The sequence below is a fragment of the Giraffa tippelskirchi genome, chromosome 3, assembly GCF_054371585.1.
Source record: "Giraffa tippelskirchi isolate mGirTip1 chromosome 3, T2T-mGirTip1v1.2.pri, whole genome shotgun sequence".
Classification (NCBI taxonomy): Eukaryota; Metazoa; Chordata; class Mammalia; order Artiodactyla; family Giraffidae; genus Giraffa; species Giraffa tippelskirchi.
In genome coordinates, this window is record NC_137277.1 from 148802912 (window position 1) to 148828913 (window position 26002).

General features: G+C 42.1%; 1 protein-coding gene across 2 annotated transcripts in view; it reads left to right on the forward strand.

The window, feature by feature from the left end:
• Positions 1–26002, forward strand: part of CDK15 (cyclin dependent kinase 15) — a 120378-nt gene that overhangs the window by 79573 nt on the left and 14803 nt on the right. For both annotated transcript variants that reach the window (XM_081581922.1, XM_081581921.1), the window contains exons 10-11: positions 2124–2187; positions 22930–22978. In XM_081581922.1, the coding sequence (XP_081438048.1) occupies positions 2124–2187; positions 22930–22978 (113 nt within the window). The remainder of the gene's footprint in view (positions 1–2123; positions 2188–22929; positions 22979–26002) is intronic.

The window sequence follows — 26002 nt, forward strand, 5'->3', positions numbered from 1 at the left end:
GGCATAATTTAAACTGTCAAGTGTCTCCTGTTGAGATATATATATATACAGAGAGTTACCTGATATAAAGGCAAAGGGACACTTTGCCACTCACGTCTTTCTATATTTCCGACTCCAAAGATAGCATCCCAATGTATGATGATCATGCACCACCTACAGTAGACACACTTCATTTTATTGTGCTTTACTTTATTGCACTTTGCAGACATTGCTTTTTTTTTTCTTCTAAGTTTTAGATTTTTATTTTTTTTATTTTTTTTTAAGGGGTATAACTTTTATTTATTTATTTTTTAAATAAATTTATTTATTTTAGTTGGGGGCTAATTACTTTACAATATTGTAATAGTTTTTGCCATACATTGACATGAATCAGCCATGGGTTTACATGTGTTCCCCTTCCTGGACCCCCCACCCACCTCCCTCCCCATCCCATCCCTCTGGGTCATCCCATTGCCCCGGCCCTGAGCCCTTGTCTCATGCATCGAACATGGAATGGTGTTCTGTTTCACATATGATAATATACATATTTCAATGCTATTCTCCCAGAACGTCCCACCCTCACCTTCTCCCTCAGAGTCCATAAAATTGTTCTATGCATCTGTGTCTCTTATTCTGTCTCGCATATAGGGTTATCGTTACCATCTTTCAAATTCCATATATATGCATTAGCATACTGTATTAGTGTTTTTCTTTCTGGCTTACTTCACTCTGTATAATGGGCTCCAGTTTCATCCATCTCAGTAGAACCGATTCAAATGTATTTTTTTAATGGCTGAGTAATATTCCATGGTGTATATGTACCACAGCTTCCTTATCCATTCGTCTGCTGATGGACATCTAGGTTGCTTCCATGTCCTGGCTATTGTAAACAGTGCTGCGATGAACATTGGGGTACACGTGTCTCTTTCAATTCTGGTTTCCTCGGTGTGTATGCCCAGCAGTGGGATTGCTGGGTCATATGGCAGTTCTATTCCCAGTTTTTTAAGGAATCTCCACACCGTTCTCCATAGTGGCTGTACTAGTTTGCATTCCCACCAACAGTGTAAGAGGGTTCCCTTTTCTCCACACCCTCTGCTTTTTTAAAACAAATTGAAGGTTTGCAGCAACGCTGACTTGTCAGATGATGGGTAGCATTTTTTTAGCAAAGAAGCATTTTTTAATTAAGATATGTACATTGGTTTTTAAATTAATGTATGCACATTGCTCTGTTACACACTTAATAGACCATAGTATAATGTAAACATAACTTTTATATCCACTGGGAAACCAAAAAGTTTGTGTGACTCACATTATTACAGTATTAGCTTTATTGCCATGGTCTGGAATTAAACCCAAAATATCTCTAAGGTATGCCTGTAGATATTTAGGGATGAGAATATGACTTTAAGTAAGGTTATATGATCTGTATTAGTCAGGGTTCTCCGAAGAAACAGAACCAATGGGAGATAAGGAGGGGTGTGTGTGTGTGTGTGTATACACATGAGCCAATCCCCATGATATTTTATATACATATATATAGTGATTTATCATGGGAATTGGCTCATGTGATTTCATGGAGGTTGAGATATGTCCTCTGCAAGCTGGAAAACCAGGAAAGCTGGTGATATAAGTCAGATTAAGGAGGCCACACTGGTATAAGTCCCAGAATCTGAGGACCAGAGAACTAGGAGCTCCAAAGGCAAGAGAAGATGGATGTCCCACCTCAAAAAGAGAGACAAAAAATTTGTACTTCCTCCACTCTTTTGTTCTATTCAGGCCCTGTACCAATTGGATGATGCCACCCAAACTGGTGAGGGCAGTTCTCTTTATTCTGTCTACTGATTCAAATACTAATCTCTTCCAGAAACACCCTCACAGTCACACTCAGAAATGATGTTTTATCGACTGTCTTGGGCATCCTTTAGTCCACTCAAGTTGACACACAGGACCATAGAAATATACTGCAATTTTGCCTGTGAAACTACAAATGTTGGAAACACTAAAATTTCTTTCTTGTACACATCAGCTGGCACAATGTGACATACATCCAGTTTTTCCCTGTTCCTCCCTGATGTGTCCTCCATGTCGCCACAACTGCTTCATCCACTTCACCTCTCCCCGCATCTTTCTTTGTCTTTACATAGGTGCTGGGAGTCCCTACAGAGGATACCTGGCCTGGAGTTTCCAAGCTACCTAACTACAACCCAGGTAATATTGATTTGAGCTTCCAAAAGCTCTGTGAGTTACCAGTGTGAGAGCACAGGCCACACAAACAAGGTATTTTCCTCTAATTGTTAACAGTGTAGACAGATTTTTAGACTCTTATATTCCCTGACTAATCTTTTTATGAGGAAAACATTGAAATAGTAGTTGAGGTTAGATCAGTTTTCCAACTCTGTAAAACACAAGTAACAAGCGGAATAACAATTGGGAATGACTATTGCTGTGGACTCCACAACCATTTCCAAACACCCAATGGTTTAAATGGAAAACTCAAAAGAAGGTCTCATTTTTGAGCCCAGTGACTATCATTGAGTCTTTTTGCTAGATTATTGTACTTCATAAAGTATAAAAAGAAAGCTAGAGGGGAAGTAGAGGCTCCCTGGGCCTAGGACAGGCCAGGTAAGATGTCTCTAGATTATACAAGAGTTCATCCATTGTCTCTAGACCTAACACTTTGTCATTTTCTGTCACATATTTGGTCCTCTGAGACTGGCTCCTGGTTGTGGATTTGGAAGTGTTGCAAGTATTCCAAGGGGAATGTTTTTGAGAAATGGTCCAAGGGCATGCCAGAGAGGTCAGATTACCCAGTTGTCACTTCAAGGACATTGAAACAAAAGAGAGGAGGCAAGCAATGAGCTATAGGATGAAGGACCACATCATGGCCATACCAGAGCTGGACTCTGGCAGGCAGGATTACAGGGGAGGTAGATATGTACAATGCGGGAGACCTGGGTTCGATCCCTGGATTGGGAAGATCCCCTGGAGAAGGTAAAGACTACCCACTCCAGTATTCTGGCCTGGAGAATTCCATGAAATGTATAGTCCATGGGGTCACAAAAAGTCAGACATGACTGAGTGACTTTCACTTTCACTTTCAGATATGTACACGATTAGGGAGAATGTGGCCCAAGTTTGATTTTCCAGTCTTTATATCCTTCCATTGTCCCATAACTAAAAATGGAATTTCCCCAAATTGTTGTCATTACTAACTTTGGTATGAGGTTATCCTGCAAGGGTTTTTATGAGAGTAAGAAATTGTAGGAAAATTTAAAAGGCAATTAAAGTGGAAAACAAAAGACATAGGAGGCTAGGAATTTTCTTTTTTCCTCCAGCATCTAATACTTTTACTCAAACAGCTGTATATAGGGTTCAGTCATCTTGAACTGACTAGGATTATGGAACACCTACAGCAGGAAAAGACCAACTCTAAAATCATTTCAGTTGCTTTGTGAATGATCCATATGCATTGCTAGATGGGGTTTGGATCATTTACAAATAGTTTGCCATTACTAATTAGCACTTGAGAAAAATGTCACTCTCTCACCTCAGGGCTTGGAATAATGCCTTTTCCATTTGGTCTGAGACAGAGTGAAAAAAGACCAGGCTTCTCGTAGAGATGATGGTCCAGTCGACAATAGAGCCTATCTCCAGGTGCTTCAGTTTCTAGGAGAACCTGGGTCTCATCTTTTTCCACCTTGCCTGTACCCCTCCCTACCTACTCTGCTCTCCAGGTGAAAATGGAACCCCTCAGCTTCCTAATGTAGGTGCAGGCAGAAGTTTAGGGCCACAGATGGGTTGTAGAAAATGATTGGAATGATCTCAACACAAAGCTGTCACGGTGAGCATATGCTATTCCCTCAAATTTGAAGTATTTGGGTTTCAGGTTGATTCCAGCAATAAACAGTGATCCTTGGTGAGAACAATAATGAAAAGAACTTGTCCAAAATGCTTTCCTGCCAGATTCTGTACTAAATAAGATAACTAGGTTCCAATAAACCAGCGAGAAATATGTTGCATTTTTCATTTTGCTGTCATTTCAAAGTAATATGCAATTTTTTATTTATGAAGAGAATTCTCCAGGCCCAACATCAATAGGGTTCATACTTTGCATTGTTTTTCTAGTAAGGATTCAATTTAATTCAAATAAGTCAAAAATTTTTGAGCACCTACTATCTGCCAGGCATTGTGTTATATGCTGGGCCTGCATAGATGAATTTGGCACATTCTTGGATCTCTGAGAGGTTGGGTTTGTAGTCACTCAACTGCAGTCTTTCACCAGCTCACCTTACGAGAGGGTGCTCATTTGCAAACCCCACTTCCATGGGCTTGGACAGTGTATAGACCATGGGCCCGGCTAGGCTTATGGAGGGAAGCAAATTGTAACCTTAGTCACAGCCAAGATGTATAAACTTGAGCTTGTAAATCTTAGAAGTCCAGCATATCCTGAGCATGGGGTCAGTATTGTTGATAGCTCAATCATAAGGAGTGTGTTTTAAAACGACCACCCACATATGTGTTCCAGGAACATCCCCTTGTGTGAATTAAGAGTCCCTTCAAGCCATTCCCTACCCACCCCCATCCCCAAGCCATTGCTGCTACTTGCAGGCACTTGAGCTCCAGTGATTATGGGACCACAGAGGGGATGGGAGCCAGATAAACATCACAGACAACTGTTAACACCATTCTTGATGAGATTTCCATTCCTTTCCTTTTCATTCCATGGGCCCCCAAACTTTGAATTCAACAGTACAACCACTCTGAGGGAGCTTGAGAGGTCAGAGCCTAGAGAACCATCCAGTGTCCATTTGTGTCCACTCTGCCCTTTCCAGACCTTGTCTGGCCTATGTATGAACAACACAGTTTCTGTTTATATAGGTTTTTTAAAAAACACCTGGTGCTGACCCAGCTGGACAGGTTTCTCTGACCAGTTACCTCTTTTCTTGGGGTGCTGATGAGCAGGGTTGTCAGTTTTCTCACCATCAATTCAGACTCCCTTGGCAGATTAAATCTGGCCGAGGAAAGAGAGGCATATAATTTTATACCCTAGTCTTTCTTTCCTTCTTTCTTTCCTTCCTTCTCTCCCCCACCCCCACCCCCATTTTAAGCAAGCTGGCTGAGAACTCTGTGTCTTCCACTTCAAAGGGCCAGTTGTCTTATTTTGATGTGGGCAGATTGAGAAGTAGGCTTTGAAAAGTAGGCTTTTTTTGTTTAATCTTTTCTCCTGGGATAGCTTTCAGAGCAATATATCCAAGTGTCAGTGAGGGGGTTCTGACGAGCACGGATTCCCAGACTCTCAGCAGGATCATTCTCTAACAGAAATATAAAAGTGAAATATTAAAAACCCTGGAACGTGAACTCCATCTGCAGAGTAGCCAGTGTCTTGCCTTGCTTGCACCATGGGAAAAAAAGATCTCCTTGAAAAAAGAGGGAGGAGAAAAAAAAAGTGCTTTGAGTAAGAGGTTTACAGGTTTAGTAGAGCATAGTAACATCCCCTCAAAGAAGTGGGTGTTGCTCCGTGACCCCCCAAAACGTTCCTCCTTTGACTCAGCCGCCAGAACACTCACCCTCCCCAGCAACACACCCCCTTTTCACATGCTAACTGAGGCGCCTGTGATTGGCTGAACAATAAACTGGTCACACTTGCTAAAGGCCTGCCATCTTGCACACAATCAGCCAAGACACATTAATCAAACTGGCGGGAACAGGGGTCTGTGCTGGCCTCCTGCAGGGGGGGAGGGGAGAAGTTCGGTGACCCTTAGTAGAGTCCACAGGAAGCAATGATAAAGAAGGCATGCTGGAGAAAGTCTAAAAAAGGTTAAAGCCCCAATTGATGCCATGTCTGGGATGCACTGGGTTTTTGACACAGAGGATCCCAGAAGCTTAGCACAAACTGGATATTGGTCTTGACTGAAGTCTGCCAATGCAACAGTAGTGTGAATTTAAAGGGTGGACCCCTATAGACATTCTTACAGAGCTTTCTCAGGCCTCTTAGCTTCCCCTCCTGCTCCCAAGAAAATGCCCTTCCCCTTTTTAGCCTCAAGCACTTTGGGCCCAACTGGACCCAGTAAGAATAAAGTGTACATAAGGGGTAGAGATCCCTGGGTCGGGAAGATCCCTGGAGAAGGAAATGGCAACCCACTCCTATATTCTTGCCTCAAGAATCCCATGGATAGAGCCCAGCGGGCTATAGTCCATGGAGTCGCAAAAGTTTCAGACACAACTTAGCAACTAAATAACAACAGCGAGGAACAGATGAACCTTTCAGGAATAATTAAGAGAAAGTGCTGACTGGCAAGGTTTTGGTCCTAAACTGAATATTTGGAGGACATTAAATAAGAGTTAATTTTGAGAGGAAAAAAAAGTTAACATTTGTACTTTCAGTGGTAATATCTTCTGACTTTTCCAAATTCCCTTTAAAAAGCTCTGCCAATGGCAGTATAGAGCCAAATAAGATCATACCTTAAAGACCAGTTTGCTAGAGGCTCACATAAGGCTTTTAAGAGAATCAACTAAATATTTAGACATTTCTTAGGTAAAGTAAACGGAGGCCTTACTCCTCTGGACCTTATCCAGTCACCATCTCATTAGATGCAAAGATCCTGTGATAAAGAAAAACTTTTTTTCTGCCCACATGATTGCAGCCCAGTTGTGGTTTTTTAATGTGTCATTGATTGTTTCATCCAACTCCTTTTGCTCCCCTGAAAGGGTCTGTCGTGGCTCTGTTTGCTTCCTTAAACATGGTTTTTGAAAGCGCTCACGCTGTGTGAGCTCAAATCCTAGCATTAATGTACTGCTGGGTTCATTTCACCACGCTCAAAAGCGCCTAGTTTAAATCCCTCTCAATTCCATTTGAGGCACCAGAAGACTTTATCCTTCTCCACTAATGGTTCCAAGTTTACATCTAGATACTGGGGGTCAAGGACAGGAGAGGATTTAGAAATAACAGTGCATGACATTAGTCAATGCATTTGCCAAATTGGCAATTAGTTCCTGATGTGCGTGCAAAGCATTTTATTCCTGTCTCTTTGATGCCTGTTCCTGTTGAGAAGGGAATAGAATCCACAGAGGCCTTCAAACTTTTAAAGAAATATCTGCTGAAAATCATGCCTGATTTGTGACATGAGCTCAGCTGCAGGGAAGCATCCGGGATTATCCTGGTTCTTTCGGGCCCAGGAAAGAACACCGCACATGGCAAGACTTTCCACTGGAAGAACTTAGTAGAAATCAAAAGGCAGGAAAGCGGTTCTAAAAGCCCTGCAGGGACCCAGATTCCGATGTCCTATAAACGATAGGCAAATGGATCCTGCTGACACCTAGTTATTTTCAGTACGTCTGCTTTTTCAGTTTTTGACCGCCAGGTGGAAGCAAGAAATAACATGGACGGAATACTGGCATCAGACAGCATTAAAACACAGCAATCTAGCCCCACCCTGGGAATGTTTTCTTTTGACCTGAAATCCAGCATGAGCGCTTCACTTCATGTGACACCACTACAGGACAGAGGATGAATAAAAGTTTAAAATGATCTTTGTCCATGTTGCAGTGACCAAGAGCTACCATGCTTTGGGCTCAAAGGGGTCTGAGTATGTCTTTGTGTGTTTGCTGTGAACACAGCCTAAACTGTGTGTATCGGCATCCACTTTATTCAATGAACTGTTAGACAAGGGAGTTGCTCCGTGGGCTGAACTAAGGGGAAGGACACTGATAAGAGAGATTTTAATTATCGGCATCAATTCCAGGAGTGGCAGGTCCACTCTTCATCTGGTATCCTCTGGGGGTGCTTGAGGAAGTTATTCTTTTCCAGCTCCCCAATCTGTAAAAGTAAGAAAGATCCTATGATTTAAAATATGTTCCCCCTGGGTTGGGAAGATTCCCTGGAGGAGAGCATGGCAGCCCACTCCAGTATTCTTGCCTGGAGAATCCCCATGAACAGAGGAGCCTGGTGGGCTACAGTCCATGGGGTCACAAAGAGACAGATAGTCTAAGCACAGCATAGTACAGCATACTGTCTGCTGGGGTCCGTGCTGGTCAGAATAGCAGTTTTACACCTGAGGAAAGAGAAGCTTTCTCCCAGGTCCACCCAGAAGCATTTCGTAGGCTGGGAAATGGGTCCATCCAAAGCCAAACCTTGTTCTCCTTCTACTATTTTATGTCCCTGTCTCATTTTGCAGCCAACATAATGATTTGATATATGTATATATTGCAAAATGATTACCACCATAAGTTTAGTTAACATCCACAATGTCTAACTTTTAGGCACTGCCCAACAAAAGGTAGTTCCCATCCTTTTTTTTTTTTTTTTTACACAGTGTGGAAGTTCATTCAGCTGCTCAGTGATGCACCAGGGTTTAGACTCAATGACAGGTGTGTGAGAGATGATGCTATGCCGGTTTCTTTCTGTTTGCTTGTGTGCTCAGTTGCTTCAGTCGTGTCCAACTCTTTGCGAGCCTATGGACTGTAGCCGGCCAGGCTCTTTTGTCCATGGGATTCTCCAGGCAAGAGTACTGGAGTGGGTTGCCATTTCCTCCTCCAGGGGATCTTCCCAACCCAGGGATCGAACCCACATCTCTTATGTCTCCTGCATTGGGAGGTGGGTTCTTTACCACTAGTGCCACCTAGGAAGCCCCTTCTTTCTGTTTAGCTCCCTTAGAATTCTCGACTTCCTTCTAGATGTCAGGCACACCTTCTAGGCTAGAACTGATTTGATTTTTGCTTGCTGGGGCTTAAACACTGCCTGAATTCACACACTCTAAGAGTTGACCTGCAAGTTTCCAACACCTACCTGAGTCAGTCTGAGCACCTGTTAAGGCTGTCCCTTCTGGTGAAGGCTCTTTTATCCTCATCCTGAACCACTGTGAGATGCCAGCCCATACTGTGGCTACAGGGCTCTTCCCCTGGAGACCTTTATTATCTTCATGATGGGTGTCCAGTAAGGACCACTACATCGCAGATGGCAATCGTGTTGTCATTGTTGGTTTCACCTAAATCTTGATATAGTAGAAAGAGCACTAAAGGTTTCTGCAATGCAAACCTGACCACTTCCAGTGTTTCTAGTATCTTACACTTGCCCCTATAACTGTCACATAAGAGTAAATAGATATCTGTTAAATGAAATCAATATCCAGAAGTGAGGAAACCTGGGTTCCAGTTCCAATTGTATCCTCTGAACTAATAATCTTTGTTCTGCCTGCTTTATCAAGAAAGTACATGTAAGTTACTATTCACCTTTTGCTGGGTAAAATAACTGTTGTTTATCTGGTAACATGGTTAGCAAAAGGAGAACAAGGTTTGGCAATGGACTAACCCATTTCCCAACCTAGGAAATGCCTTTGTGTGGACCTGAGAGGAAGCTTCTCTTTACTCAGGTGTAAAACTGTGCTTCTCTGGCCAGAATGGACCCCAGCAGACAGTATAAGTTAGTATGAGTTAGGCACTTTACTGTAATATTGAATGGTTTGCCTTGGAAAAGACCCAAGATCATTCTGTCATTTTTGAGATTACACCCGAGTACTGTATTTTGGACTCTTTTGTTGACCATGAGGGCTACTCCATTTCTTCTACAGGATTCTTGCCCATAGTAGTAGGTAGAATGGCCATCTGAATTAAATTGGCTCATTCCCATCCATTTTAGTTCACTGATTCCTAAAATGTCAATGTTCACTCTTGCCATCTCCTGTTTCACCACTTCCAATTTACCTTGATACATGGACCTAACATTTCAGGTTCCTATGTAGTATTGTTCTTTTACTGCATCGTACTTTATTTTCACTACAAGACACATCCACAGCTGGGCATTGTTTCTACTTTGGCTTAGGTTTTTCATTCCTCCTGAGAAACCTGTATGCAAGTCAAGAAGCAACAATCAGAACCTGACATGGAACAACAGACTGGTTCCAAACTGGGAAAGGAGTGCATCAAGGCTGTATATTGTCACCCTGCTTATTTAACTTTATGCTGAGTACATCATACGAAATGCCAAGCTGGATGAAGCACAAGCTGGAATCAAGATTGCTGGGAGAAATATCAATAACCTCAGATATGCAGATGACACCACCCTTATGGCAGAAAGTGAAGAGGAACTAAAGAGCCTCTTGATGAAAGTGAAAGAGGAGAGTGAAAAAGTTGGCTTAAAGTTCAACATTCAAAAAACAAAAGTCACAGTATCTGGTTCCATCACTTCATGGCATATAGATGGGGAACCAATGGAAACAGTGACAGATTTTATTTTCTTGGGCCCAAAAATCACTTCAGATGGTGACTGCAGCCATGAAATTAAAAGGCACTTGCTCCTTGGAAGAAAAGCTATGAAAAATCTAGACAACATATTAAAAAGCAGAGACATCACTTTGCCAACAAAGGTCTGTCTAGTCAAAGCTATGTTTTTTTCCAGTAGTCACATATGGATGTGAGAGTTGGACCATAAGGAAGTCTGAGCATTGAAGAATTGATGCTTTCAAACTGTGGTATTGGAGAAGACTCTTTAGAGTCCCTTGGACTGCAGGGAGATACACGAGTCCATCTTAAAGGAAATCAACCCTGAATGTTCATTGGAAGGACTGATGCTGAAGCTGAAGCTCCAATACTTTGGCCACATGATGTGAAGAGCTAACTCCTTGGAAAAGACCCTGATGCTGGGAAAGATTGAAGGTAGGAGGAGAAGGGGATAACAGAGGATGAAATGGTTGGATGGCATCACTGACTCGATGGACATGAGTTTGAGCAAGCTCTGGGAAATGGTGAAGGACGGGGAAGCCTGGTGTGCTGCAGTCCATAAGGTCGCAAAGAGTTGGACATGACTGAGCAACTGAGCAACAAGGCACTTTACATACATAATTCTACTTGGCTCCACTACAGCCCTATAGGATAGGGGCAGTGTTATCATTTCTACTTTATAGATGAGAGAGCTGAGGCTTGGGGAGGTATGTGTCTTGCCCAGGGTTACCTGGCCAGGGTGACCCAGAATATCCAATCTGTTGGACTCCAAGTTGGTGCTCATAAGTGATTCCATAAGCAAATATAATTTCCAAGGGCAAATATAATTTGGTAATAAAGCAGTGCCCTAGGCTGGCATTAGCCAATAACATTTTCCCATGTTCACTTTCAAACGATTTATGTCCTTTAACCCAGATTTGCTTTTAGAATCTGTGAGCTTGGCAACTTGTTTCTGGAGTGTAATGTGAGTGGAAGCCCTGCCCTGGGACCCCAGCAGGCAACCCCTCCACCCCTCACTGCAGCTAATGAATCCACGATGTTCACGGAGTCTGAACCACCATCAGGCTCATCGCTGTCACACTTCTGGAGTGTGGCAAAAGCTCCTGGGAGTTACAATTAACATCTTTATTAATCTGTCCCCCAAATAAGGCAGTGAAATTCATTTGTATACATGGCCCACTTTGATCTTCATTAATAGTCTCTACATTTATTTTTAGTTTTCTCATCTTTAATTTATTTTATTTCAATAATTAGTTTTTATTGGGGGAACTGGATGATCTCAAAGTAATTAAGATTATGAAAAACTGCAAATGAAAGAAAGCAGGTTAAAAAGAATTTTTTTCCAAGTAACATCCTGCTGTGTTTCTTCCCAGTTCAAGAAAAAAGCCTTAAGGTCATAAGTATCTTGGATCTGGTTCAAAACAGGCTCCTTCCCCAGCCCCATAGCCAGTGCCTGGCATCATGGATCTCTGTAAGATATACAGTGGGAATCACAAGTGGGCTGTCTTGAATTACTTTTACATTTTAAGAATAAGGTTTAGTAAATTTATCTCATTTTTTATTTTTTCACCCAAGCATCGATTTTTCATTTGTTCAACAAATATTTATTTTAATGCTAGATGCTGGGACTGGGATTCAGAAAAAAATAAGACATTGATGCCTGCCTCCAAGGCATACAGTCTAGAGGGAGAAACAAATAAATAATACAGTGTGGCAAGTATTATTATAGGAGGGTCCCCTGAAGACCTCTAAGAACACTAGGGGAAAATGCCTTGGTTGTCTGGGGAATCTAGGGACTGTTTGGGAGAAAGGGACAAGCACTGGGTTTCAAGAATCAATCATGAAGTGGGCTTTCTCTACGTGAGCAAGAGGGAAGGACATTCCAGACAAAAACACTCAACAGAGGAGTAGGGGAGCAGGTTTACTTAATATAAAAGTAGGTGAACTGCTCAGGGAAGCCAGAATGTTGGCTTTGTGGTGGACTATTGCTAGAGACTGGGGCTTCCCAGGTGGCTCATCGGTAAAGAATCCACTTGCTAATTCAGGAGACAGGTTTGATCCCTGAGTCGGGAAGATCCTCTGGAGAAGGAAATGGCAACCCACTCCAGTATTCTTACCTGGGAAATCCCACAGACAGAGGAGCCTGGCGGGGCTACAGTTCATGGGGTCACAAGAGTCAGACACAACTTAGCGAATAAAACAACAGTTGCTGGAGATTAATCTGGGAGGGTAGACAGCAACCAGATTGGAAAATTATTTGCAAACATCCTAAGGATTAGACTTGACTAATGAGCAAAGAGAAGGCACTGGATGGTTGTTAGTAGGGAAGAGATATGGCAGGATTTAAATTTTAGAAAAAATTGCTTGGAAGGCTATATGTAGAATTAAATTGGTGGTAGTCAGTATGGCAATGCTCTAGATTCTGGAAGATAAGTAGGAAGTCTCAACCAGAGTAGTGGCAATGGATGAGGAATGTTGGGGCAAATCTAAAAAGCAAGAGGGAGGTGCAGTCAAGGGGAGGTTGTAGCTGACTGGATCTGACCTGTGAAAGAGAAACTGAAATCCAGTGGGTGAGAGAAGGATAGTACCATTTACTGACACAGGAAATAAACTCAGGAAGGAACAGACTATGGGGAACGTAATGAGTATAAGGTTTGAACATTTTGAGTTTAAGCTATCTGTGAGGCCACCAAGTGGGAATATCTAAAAAGCAATTATAATAGAAAGACAAGCCTGTGGGGACCTCCTTGGTGACCCAGTGGTTAGGACTCCGTGTTCCGACTGCTTAGGGCCCGGGTTCTATCCCTGATAGGGGAACTAAGTTTCCCACAAGCCACTCAGCATAGCAAAAAAAAAAAAAGAAAGAAATAGAAGCCTGTGATTATAGGGGTCTAATATAGAAATACAAAATTGGAAGTCATCTGCTTAAAGTGGTATTTAAAACTCCAGGTGTGAATTCAGTTGCCCAAGGGAGAGTGTGCAGAGAAAGACTACAGTGGAATTCATGGGAACCAGTACTGAAGGATCTGGTAGAGGGAATGCGTTCTTTGAAAGCTGAGAAAGAAGAGCCAGAGAGGCTGGCAAAGACCGTGATCCCATGAAAATCATAAATTAGGGGGGAGCACCAAGTAAAATGTCTGTGCATTTTCAGCACCGAACACAACAGCTGCACGTGGGGGCCCGTAAACGTTTGTAGAGACTACAGGGGAAATGATAGGCGTTGCCAAACGATGCGTCATTAAATATCATAAACACCGAGGGGCGTGATCACACTATAGCTCAAACATCGGCTCTGAAGGTGGACAGACGTTAAACAGGGCACTGCCTCCAGGAGAGGGGAGACTCCTGACGCCTTCCGTCACTTCCACCCTCTCCATCCACACGCCGGGAACAAAGCCTAGCTTCCCCTTCTGCTACATAGACCATTACCTTTGGAACAGGCTTCTGAGGATGGAATATTTTCTTAGAGAATCCACAAAAAGTTTTGATGCATGGTTAGAATAGTGGGTGGGGCTTCCCTGGTGGCTCAGACAGTAAAGAATCTGCCCACAATGCTGGAGACCTGGGTCTGATCCCTGCGTTGAGAAGATCCCCTGGAGAAGGAAACAGCTACCCACTCCAGTATTCTGGCTTGGAGAATTCCATGGACAGAGGAACCTGTCAGAGGAACCCTGAGAGTCCGTGGAGTCGCAAAGAGTCAGACACCACTGAGCGACTTTCACTCTCTCTCTCTAGAATAGTGCTAAACCTCCAATGCAAATTGAAGTGCCAAGTAGAGCCCTGCATGAGAGCACTGACTTCTGGCGTCCCACTGATACTCAAACAGGAATCGAGAGCCTGGTAATGCAAAGCCAAGTTCAGATGTCTTGAGCAAAAGACTAAGGCAATTTCTAAGCCAGCCACCTGAGAGAGGAGGGCGAGCAGCCGGGAGGGTGTGAGTGTGTGTATATGGGCTGAGGTTGAGAGTGAGATAGAAGAGCTACACATTTTTTTGCAAAGCCACTTTAAAGTTCCTGCTGGAGACACCAAAATAAGGCTAACAGCATTATCAACTATCTAAATATATGGTATCTTAAGAATGCATTGGGTTCGGGAAATTCCAGAGGTGTAGTTCAGTAGACGGGGCTATAAGATAAGCGTAAGGTAATTATGCTAAGACTATAGTAACTAGAAAATGTTTCACTTTGAGCTAAGGCTTCAAATGGTCATGGTGATATTTTATCAACCAACCAACAAACCTCTGTTGACTTGAACCACTTGTGAAGTGAGCTTTCTTAAAGGTTTATGAAAAATGCATTATTTTAGTGTGGTAGCAACAGTTGGGCCCTCATTTTACTTTTACCCCATTCAGTTGGGAAATTTAAATGTTCAGCTTTTATTTATTTATTTGCCACTTTATTTTTTAATTGAAGGATAATTGCTTTACAGAATTTTGTTGTTTTCTGTCAAACATCAATAAGAATCAGCCATAGGTACACCCATGTCCCCTCCCTCTGGAACCCCCCTCCCATCTCTCTCCCCATCCCACCCCTCTAGATTGTCACAGAGCCCCTGTTTGAGTTCCCTGAGTCATACAATAAATTCCTATTGTCTATCTATTTTACATATGGTTTGTAAGTTTCCATGTTACTCTCTCCCTATATCTCACTCTCTCCCTCCTTCCCTTCCCCTCTTCCATAGGTCTGTTTTCTATGTCTGTTTCTCCATTGCTGCCCTGCTAATAAATTAATCAGTACCATCTTTTTAGATTGCATATATATATACATCAGTATATGATATTCATATTTCTCTTTCTGACTTACTTTACCCTGTATAATAGGCTCTAGGTTTGTCCACCTCATTAGAACTGACTCATTAGAACTGACTGCATTCATTTTTATGGTTGAGTAATATTCCATTGTATATATATGTACCACAGCTTCTTTATCTATTCATCTGTCGATGGACATCTAAGTTGCTTCCATGTTCTAGCTATTGTAAATACTGCTGCAATGAACATTGAGTTACATGTGTCTTCTTCAATTTTGGTTTCCTCAGGGTATATGCCTAGAAGTGGGATGGCTAATATGGTAGTTTTATTCTTAGTTTTTCAAGGAATTTCCATACTGTCTTCCATAGTGGCTGTATCAATTTATATTCCCACCAGCAATGCAAGAGTGTTCCCTTTTCTCCACACCCTCTCTAGCATTTATCATTTGAAGACTTTTTGATGATGGCCATTCTGATGGGTGTGAGGTGATATCTCATAGTTTTGATTTGCATTTCTTTAATGATAAGTGATGTTGAGCATCTTTTCATTTATTTGTTATCCATCTGTATGTTTTCTTTGGAGAAAAGTCTGTTTAGGTCTTTTTCCCACTTTTTGATTGGGTTGTTTATTTTTCTGGTATTGAATTGTATGAGCTCGTATAGTTTGGAAATTCATTCTTGGTCAGTTGTTTCCTTTGCTATTATTTTCCCCCATTCTGAGGGTTGTCTTTTCACCTTGTCTGTAGTTTCCTTCGCTGTGCAAAAGCTTTTATGTTTAATTAGGTCCCACTTATTTATTTTTGTTTTTATTTTCATTAGTCTAGGAGATGAGTCATAGAAGATCTTGCTTTGATGTCATTGAGTGTTTTGCTTATATTGTCTGCTATGAGTTTTATAGTTTCTGGGCTTACATTTAGGTCTTTAATCCATTTTGAGTTTATCTTTGTGTATGGCATTAGGAAGTCTTCTAATTTCATTCTTTTGCATGTAGCTGTACAGTTTTCCCAGCACCACTTATTGAAGAGGGTATCTTTGCCCCCATTGTATATTCTTGCTTTCTACGTCAAAAATAAAGTACCCATAGGTGCATGGGTTTATTTCTGGGCTCTCTGTCTTCTTCCATTGGTCTGTATTTCTGTTTTTATGCCAGTACCGTACTGTCCTGATGATTGTAGCTTTGTAGTATAGTCTGAAGTCAGGAAGGTTGATTCCTCCAGCTCTATTCTTCTTTCTCAAGACTGCTTTGGCTACTTGGAGTCTTTTGTGCTTTCATGTGAATTGTGAAATTTTTTGTTCTAGTTCTGTGAAAAATGCCATTGGTAATTTGATAGGAATCACATTGAATCTGTATATTGCATTTGGTAGCATAGTCATTCTCACAATATTGATTCTTCCTACCCAGGAACATGGAATATTTCTTGATCGGTTTATGTCACCTTTGATTTCTTTCACCAGTGTCTTATAATTTTCTGTATACAGTTCTTTTGTCTCCTTAGGTAGATTTTTTTCCTAGATATTTGTTGTTGTTGCAGTGGTGAATGAGATTGATTCCTTAATTTCTCTTTCTGATTTTTCATTGTTAATATATAGGAATGCAAGTGATTTCTGTGTATTGACCTTGTATCCCATGACTGCTGATTTCACTGATTAGCTCTAGTAATTTCATGTTAGTTTCTTCAGGGTTTTCTATGTATAGTATCATGTCATCTGCAAACAGTGAGAGTTTACTTCTTTTCCAATCTGGATTCCTTTTATTTTTTTTTCTTCTAATTGCCATAGCCAGACTATGTTGAAATATAAAACTATGAAATATCCAAAACTATGTTGAATAATGGTGGTGAGAGTGGTCACCCTTGTCTTGTCCCTGATCTTAGAGGGAATGCTTTTAGTTTTTCACCATTGAGAATAATGTTTGCTGTGAGTTTATTGTATCTGGCCTTTACTATATTGAGGTAGGTTCCTTCTGTGCTCATTTTTTGAAATGTTGTAATCATAAATGGCTGCTGAATTTTGTTGAAGGCTTTTTCTGCGTCTATTGAGATTATCATATGGCTTTTATCTTTTAATTTGTTAATATGCTGTATCACATTGATTGATTTGCATATACTGAAGAATTCTTGCATCCCTGGAATAAACCCAACTTGATCCTGGTGTATGAGCTTTTTAACATGTTGTTGAAATCTGTTTGCTACAGTTTTGTTGGGGATTTTTGCATCTATGTTCATCAGTGATATTGGCCTATAATTTTCTTTTTTGTTGTCTTTGCCTGGTTTTGGTATCTGGGTGATTGTGGCTTCACAGAATGTGTTTGAAAGTGTTCCTTCCCCTGCAATTTTTTGGAAGAATTTCAGAAAAATAGGCATTAGCTCTTCTCTAAATGTCTCATAGAATTCCTCTATGAATTCTGAAGCCATCTGGCCCTGGGTTTTTTTTGAGGGGGGGAGATTTTTGATCACAGTTTTGATTTCAGTGTTTGTAATTGGCCTGTTCATAATTTCTGTTTCTTCCTAGTTCAGTCTTGGGAGGTTGAACTTTTCTAAGGATCTATCCATTTCCTCTAGGTTGTCTATTTTATTAGCATATAGTTGCTCATAATATTCTCTTATGATCGTTTGTATCTCTGCATTGTCTGTTGTAACCTCTCCTTTTTCATTTCTAATTTTGTTGATTTTTCTCTCTTTCTTTCTTGATGAGTCTGGCTAGTGGTTTGTCAGTTTTATCTTCTCAAAGAAAATGTTCAACTTTCAAACTTGCCTTTTGCAACGTACTTTGCTCCTCCTGCCTCAAATTCCAATTGAACTCAGAGGAGAACTCCTTTAAAGAGAACTGCGGAAGGAGAAGATGGAGGAAAGAAAAGTGAAAGTGAAGTTGCTCAGCTGTGTCCGACTCTGCGACCCCATGGATTGTAGCCCATGGAATTTTCCAGGCAAGAGTACTGGAGTGGGTGGCCATTTCCTTCTCCAGGGGATCTTCCTGAACCAGGGATCAAACCCGGGTCTCCTGCATCACAGGTGGAGGCTTTACCTCTGAGCCACCAGGGAGATGGAGAAAAATCTGGTCTAATGATTTACCATCATCTGTGGAAGGAAAAGGATAATAAGCTACCTACAGGTCTATGATTTGAGAGATTATTGAAGCCAGAGAAACAGACTTGTCTTGAAATGGCACTGGGGAAAATGACTGTTTTCCAGTTGTCATGTATGGATGTGAGAGTTGGACTATAAACAAATCTGAGCGCCAAAGAATTGATGCTTTTGAACTGTGGTGTTGGAGAAGACTCTTGAGCGTCCCTTGGACTGCAAGGAAATCCAACCAGTCCATCCTAAAGGAGATCAGTCCTGGGTGTTCATTGGAAGGACTGATGTTGAAGCTGAAACTCCAATATTTTGGCCACCTGATGTGAAGAGCTGACTCATTTGAAAAGACCCTGATGCTGGGAAAGATTGAAGGCAGGAGGAGAAGGGGATGACAGAGGATGAGATGGTTGGATGGCATCACCAACTCTATGGACATGAGTTTGGATAAACTCTGGGAGTTAGTGATGGACAGGGAGGCTTGGCATGCTGCAGTTCATGGGGTTGCAAAGAGTCGAACACGACTGAGTGACTGAACTGAACTGAAAATGACTGTTTGTGGATCACTCTCTCATTGATCGCTTGCAGTTTAACTATTAGGAAAAATCAATAGGGGCAAGGCAAGGTCACTCAGCAGCAAGTTATCTGCATAAGCGTGGAGGGCTGGCCACAGACAGGCACAGGGCTTGCCTTTATAACAGCAAGCTGGCTGACCCTGGACCCCTCAGCCCCTCTATCTGGGCTCACGTAGCTACAGAAGAGATGTGGGAAGAGATTCAAGCCCAGTCTACACAAGATACAGAACTTGAAGTTCAACTTTGTGTCATAGCCTCCTGGGGCCACTCTTACAAGTCATCCTCTACTTTTTAGGGGCTGATTTTTCTCTCATCATGCTTCTTCTTTCGCATCCTTGAAAAACATGTGAAATAGGCATCAGACATGATGTTCTGCAATTTTTATGTCCATTGATTAATTGAATTTCACAAGCCCACTTGAGGAAATGGGCCTCAGAGAAGTGTGTGGGAGTTGCTGGTGAGTGGTCCACCCTGCCCTCCTTGCTAGACCAGTGTCCTCTCCTTCATTTAGCACCACTCTATAAACATCTAGAGGTCATTAAACATTGTGCATTTGTGCATGCTAAGTCACTTCAGTTGTATCCAACATTTTGTGACCCCATGCACTGTAGACCACCAGGCTCCTCTGTCCATGGTATTCTCCAGGCAAGAGTACTGAAATGGGTTGCCATGCCCTCCTCCAAGGAATCTTTCCAACCCAGGGATTGAACTTGTGTCTCTTATGTCTCCCACATTGGAGGTGGGTTCTTATCACTAGTGCCACCTGTGAAGACCCCATTAAATATCATCATAACACAATAATGAACCAATGTGGTCCTCCCCAGGCTCATTGAAGCAGGCTCTGTGGGATGAAGCTGAGGTTTCCTTTTGGTTAAGAACTCTCCCAGGTGATGCTAGTGTGCTGCTTGGCTTGAGGACCATTGTGTGAGACTAGGTGTCTCTCCAAAATGAAAGGTAGAACCAAGGAGAAAAAGTAAAAGAAAGAAGACTGACATTGATTGAGCACCTACTACAGGCCAAGTGCTTAATCTTATCTTATCCTCCCAGGCAACTGGAAAAGGGTTCCAACTTTACAGATGAGAAACTTCTGCATCACTTAACTATAGAGGTGAAGTAATTTCCCCCAAATCCCAGAGCTCAGAAGTGGCAGAAAGGAGATGTGTGAGCCCAGGCTGTGTTCATGTTGCTAGACCACACAGCTAAGGCACACACCTCTGGCCCACACCAAAGACTCAGAAATTAAGCCAGGCTTGTAAGAACTCAAGCTTGGAACACATTAGAATTTCAGTAGAATGATACAGCAAGTTGTGGATTTCCAAGGAGAACAATAAGGCAGAGACACCTGAGAGGAAAGAGAAAGATGTGATACACCACATGAGAGAAAGAGGCAGAAAGAAAAGTGGCAAAGGGTAAGGAAATACTTATACTACACTCATTGTTCTAATTCTCACAATAACCCCATGCAGTAGGAGCTATAATTGTCTCCTTTCTGCAGATGGGAAAACTGAGACCCAGTGAGCAACACCCTCTAGTCACACAGCTGGTTAAGTGGCATGTTGTTGCTAAGTCACCAAGTTGTGTCCAACTCTTTGTGATCCCATGGACTGCAGCATGCCAGGCTTCCCTGTCCTTCACCATCTCCCGGAGTTTGCTCAAATTCATGTCCATTGAGTCGATGGTGCCATCCAACCATCTCATCCTCTGTCATCCCCTTCTCCTCCTGCCCTCAGTATTTCCCAGCATCAGGGTCTTTTCCAATGAGTCAGCTCTTAACCTCAGGTGGCCAAATTATTAGAGCTTCAGCTTTAGCCTCAGTCCTTCCAACAAATATTCAGGGTTGATCTCCTTTAGAATTGACTGGTTTGATCTTGTGGCATTAGTGTGGGTTCAAAACGCAAGTCAGAGTCCCAACTACATACAGTTTGCATTGCCCATCACTTTTCAAAGGAAGAGAAAGAAGGAAAAGCCAAGAGGATTTATTTTGTTTAATGCTGAGGCCAGCACATTCCATTCATTATCTTACTATATCCATAAATTCAACAAATCACTTTGTCCTTGTGAGGTGACCATGACCTCCAACTTGAGATACAGAAACAGGCTGGCCATAGTGAAAGTGTCTTGCTTAAGGTCCCCATGATCCTGAAGCAGCAGTTTCAAATCCATGCTCAAACAAGAATACTAAAGCCAGCAATTGTATTAAAATACTAAACTCCCAAACCCCCAGGACCTAGGGCTGGTTGAAGATATAAACAAAACATGGGAAAGCTTTGAACTGGATTTCACTACATTGATTGGAAATTGAGATATGACTGGATGAGGACATATTTTAATTTTGTTTGGCCAGGGAAAACTATCAATAGGCAGCAGAAAGTGGTTTGGAAATAAACGTTCTGAATGAATGCCAGGTATTCTGATCTTTACTGGTTATTTGAATTTGGGCACAATCACCTGGAGAGAAAGTAAATAGCCAGTATAGACAAGGCTTCCCTTAGTGCCCACCTGGGACTATAAAATGACCGGCAGAGTGGCTCACTTTTCTTGAGGGGGGAAGGTATACTTGCTTTGTAATGTTAAGTCTCTACTGTACAATGAGCCATTTGTATGCATAGATCTCCTCCATCTTGGACCTCCCTCCCTCCCCTCCTCCTCCATTCCACCCCTCTAGGTCAGCACAGAGCACTGAGTTGAATTCCCTGTCCTATACAGCAGCTTCCCACTAGTGATCTGTTTTACACATGGCAGTGCACAGAAGTCAATCCCAATCTCCCAAGTGGCTCACATTTGATAGCATGTGATCTTGAAAACTCAGCTTCAATCATGTTGTTTGACCATGACTTTCACTCTCCAACTCTTAACACCATAAAGTCCATCTTTAATTGAACTTACTTTTGAAGTTACACAGCAATATGTGATTTTTGTTTAAAAATAAATATAGGAAAATAAGCGTAGAAGTGAAAAGAGTAAGCCCCCATAGCCATTATCACAATCAGGTGAGTGGTCTTCCAGGGTTTTTTTCTGTACACTTACAGACACCAATAGGTTGGTATTATCAAAACCATTTTTTGCCCAGCTGCATTAGATTCTTTATTGAATAAACAGTCTTGGTGTATCCCATGTCAATAGGAGTTGGAAGAAGAACGCTTTTAAAACCAAAATGATTACATTTCAGACCTAAGGAAACTGTAAAGCAAAGATATCATTTTGGATGAGAGTTGAAATACTCTTTCCTCAATTTGGAGTCAGAAATAGGATGGAAGCAGCACCAGCTTGTGTCACTGCAGCCCCTTTCATCACTTTATACAGAGTAAGCATTTAACTAGTATTTCTTGAATGAATACGAAATCGTCTCCTTTTACAGATTTCATTTTGGATTAAACAGTGTCAATATAAAAAAAATAATAGAAAAAATGCGTCTACATGTAAATGTTGTAAAGAGTGCTCCAATGAAAATTAAAAATCTTATTGTCACCCATGTTAGATTATTCAAACCAGGATTCACTTCCATTTTTACTGTAAGTGACATATAAAATTAGTCCCATTCCTTTTTACCATTTTTGAGTCTTTGAGACTTTGCCACCTCACTTGTCACGTGAATTTTCTTGGAGGGGAGCACTTTTGCTTTATAAGCTTGGTAAGAGTGGCGAAGTTTCTCACGATTACCTGTGTGTTCTCCCAGCACTCACACGTGTTCTGCACACAGGAGATGTCGAGTATTGTGACTGTATTAGTTTAGTTTGCTAGGAATGCCATAACAAAGTGCCACAAACTGAGTGGCTTCAGCCAGGGAAATGTATTGTCTCACACTCTGGAGGCTAGATCTGAAGCTGAGGTGTTGGCAGGATTCCTTTCTTCGAGGCTCTGACAAAAGGGTTTGTTCAGGCCTCTCTTCTTGGCTTGTACATGGCTGTCTTCTCCTTCTGTCTCTTCATGTTGTCTTTGTCTTCCTCCATACATGTCCATGCCTGTATCCAAAGCTTCCCTTTTTATTTGGACCCCGGTCATATTGAATTAAAGCCCACTCTAATGACCTCATCTTAACTAATTATATCTATAACAATCCTATGTCAAAATAAGGCCCAATTCTGAGGTATTTGGGGCTAGGACTTTGGCATATGAATTTGGGAGAAGGACACAATTCATCCCCAAATAGTGACCATCCACAGAATCATAAAAATTCAGAGGGAGACGAGCCCTTAAACTCATTTAGTTTGCCCATCTGATGACTGGATTCTGTCTTACCCCAAGCCAAGAAGAGCGTTTAGAATTTTAATAGTATTTTTGGCAACAGGATTTTAGGGTTGTTTTTCTCTTTTAACATGTCCAAGTATGTTTTTCAGAATGGTTCCCACTGCCTAAGCCTCAGAGCCTTCAGAATATCTTCAACAGGTAAGAACCGCCTTGGAAAGCTTACCTTTCAGCAGGGCTGAAGGGACATTTCACTCAGCCTCAGTCCACTGAACACCCAACCCCTGAGCATCTTGATCTGGGGGCCCAAAACCCACGAAGATGCCTCTTGAAGAGGCAGCCACCTGTGAGTCTGTTAGTTTTTCTCTGTGAACCGTTTTACTTTCAGTGAGTTTGGTCATTAAAATTGTTTTGTGCCCCTCAACCATGCCCCAGGCCCTGAGAACGAGGGAGTGTTGGCCTGTAAGAAAACCTAGTGGGTTTATTATTCTTCGACACAGAGAAATCAAATAACATCGTTGAGTGGCTATTGGAAGAGGGGAGCAACGTGATTCATGGAGGTCATGCTTTCCCAGGCCCTCTCTACGTAGTCTCAGCTCAGACCAGGGCAGACTTTTATTACCAGCTTTCAACAAATCCCTAGTTTCTTTTGCAAAGTAAAACAGATAATAGAGACATTCCCGGAATAGTTAGCTAACTAAGCTGTGCCAGGCAACCTCAGGGCTAAGAAGAACTCAGTGTTTTCGGACAATGACCAATTACAATAACCAGTATTATTTGATCTGAGAGTAATTAGCCAAGGCTCTGTTCTTTTTGCTTCAGTGAGGAGGCAAAAAGGGCAGTGAGGAAAACATCAGAGACAGGGGAAAGGAGCTCAAATGTCAAAGAAAAACACACTCTCGCAGGTGGGGAGAAGGGAAAGACATCCCAACTGAACGTTTGAACACTGTTCTTCCCTGAAAATGTGGTAGGGTTTAACCCAGCCAAAGTTTGTTTGATTTTTTTTTCATAGTTACTGTTCGTGTGCTTTAAAAAAGCCTCCATGGAGAGTGAATATCAGAGCACAAAGAGTAAAATAGGTCGGAACACAGAACTGTGGACTAGCAAAGGATCTTTTTTTGGGAGGGATGATTCTCCCCAGGGTATCCCCACGCTCCACTCTTATTTTCAAATGCACTGTATCACCTGAAACTCTCCTGTTTGGAGACAGGTTCCAGGGAACTGTCGTTTATCATTTCATCCAAGAGGCACAAACTTTTTCTTGCTAGCATAGTCAGGCTCTCTAACCCCTAGCTAGAGAGATCTGGACTTTAGTGCTGTCCTGTGGCTTTCTTCCATTTCACCACTGGCTTCCAAAATAATGCTAGCTCCAAACCTGCACACCATCTTACCACTCTATACTGCTGCTGTTGGCACCGTCGCATGGCAGAAAAATCGCTGCAAGCCCCCTGCAGTTACCCTACCAGCCCTTCCTTCCAGGCTGAGTGGGACTTGGATTGGCCCAATATCCTTCTGGCTTTTCTGACCATATGCAACACCTCTGCCTTAGCCCAGCTGCCTTAGCTCAGACTCTTTGCTCAGATTCTCAAAGTAAGGAATAATGTCTAGAGATGCGCTATCTCATACCGTAACCACTAACCACATGTGACTATTTCAATTTAAATTATTTAAAATTAGGTAAAAAATTGAGTTACTCTACAGATTGATTGTATAGCATGAGAAATTATATCCAATATCTTGTAATAAACTATAATGGAGTAAAATCTTCAAAAGAAAACCCCCCAAACTGAATCACAATGCTATACACCTAAAACAAGTGCAATATTGTAAATCAGTTATATGTCAATTCAAAAAACCAAATTAGTTGCTCAGTTGCACCAGCCACATTTGAAAGGCTCACTAGGCCCATGTGAGTAGTGGTTACCATATGAGGTAGGGCAGAAATAGACTGTTTCCATCATCATGGAGCAGGTGGAACGAGCAGTAGAAGAGCTTGACTGCCAATGCAGGAGACACAAGAGACATGGATTCGATCTCTGAGTCGGGAAGATCCCCTGGAGAAGGACATGGCAACCCACTCTAGTATTCTTGCCTGGAGAATCCCAAGGACAGAGGAGCCTGGCAGGCTACAATCCATGGAGTTGCAAAGAGTTGAACATGACTGAAGCTACTGAGCTCATCATCATAGGAAGTTTTGTTAGACAGCACTGGCCTAGATTATCACATGAGAAAACTCTTGGCTTTGAGAAGGGTTTTGTCATTGAAAGGGGGCTAAGGTTAAGAGGGATGCCCTGGTTTGGGCACATATCCAACTCCACCATCCTATAGTGAAAATGGACTGGCTAAAAATTTTTTCAGAAGATTTCCCCTGATTTTCCTTAGAGACTGATACTGAGTCCTACTGATTTGTACCCGCTTACCCACTCCAGACTCCTATTTCATTGGCCTGAAAACCTGTGCCTGGGCAGGGCACCTGTGATGGAGAAAATATCCGCCAGCCCTTTGGGTTACAATCTCTTAAACCAGCCTCCATCTCTGGTTCCCTTCTCTCCTAACTGGCCTGGAAATTTGCAAGGACTGGGGATTTGCAAATTTCTTCTCTGCCTTAAGTCTGTGAAGGAATTACTCTTGAGTTTGAGGGTAAAGTTCTCTGTTTGCAGAAACAGTTTATGTCATGGGAATCAAATACCTGAAAGTTTTTATGCAAATCTTATGCAAAAATTAGGCAAATTCCAAGTCAGGGTCAGGGCTTCCAGCATGGCTGCATCATGGTACCTGGGGAGGAAAGGGTATCTGTTGATGGCTTCAGGTTGGTGTGTACATTCAGCATTAAGAAAGCCCATCTGTTTTTGTTTAACTGGGGAGTTGCATGGCAATGCAACTTAGTTCTGAAAGTCAGGCATTAGTTCTGCAGTTAACTCCCTCTCAGAATTAGCAGTTTTCTGTCTTGTGCTTTCCACTTGTAAACCTCTCTGTGGCCTCTAGAGATGGGTGTACTTGAATGGTTGGCATTAGATTAGCAAAGACTTTCAGACTTTTTAAGTAAATAGGAAGCATGAAGACCCACCGGGCTTGCAGGGTCAGCCTCTGCCACCCTCCATGGCTTCATAGCAAGCCCCTCTTCTCGTTGTCCCAGGCCCACCAGCTAGCCTTTCTTTCTTTCTTTAAAATCACTTTTCTCCCTCTCACCCTGGGTGTCTGCAACACCAGCCTCTCCCCCGCCCC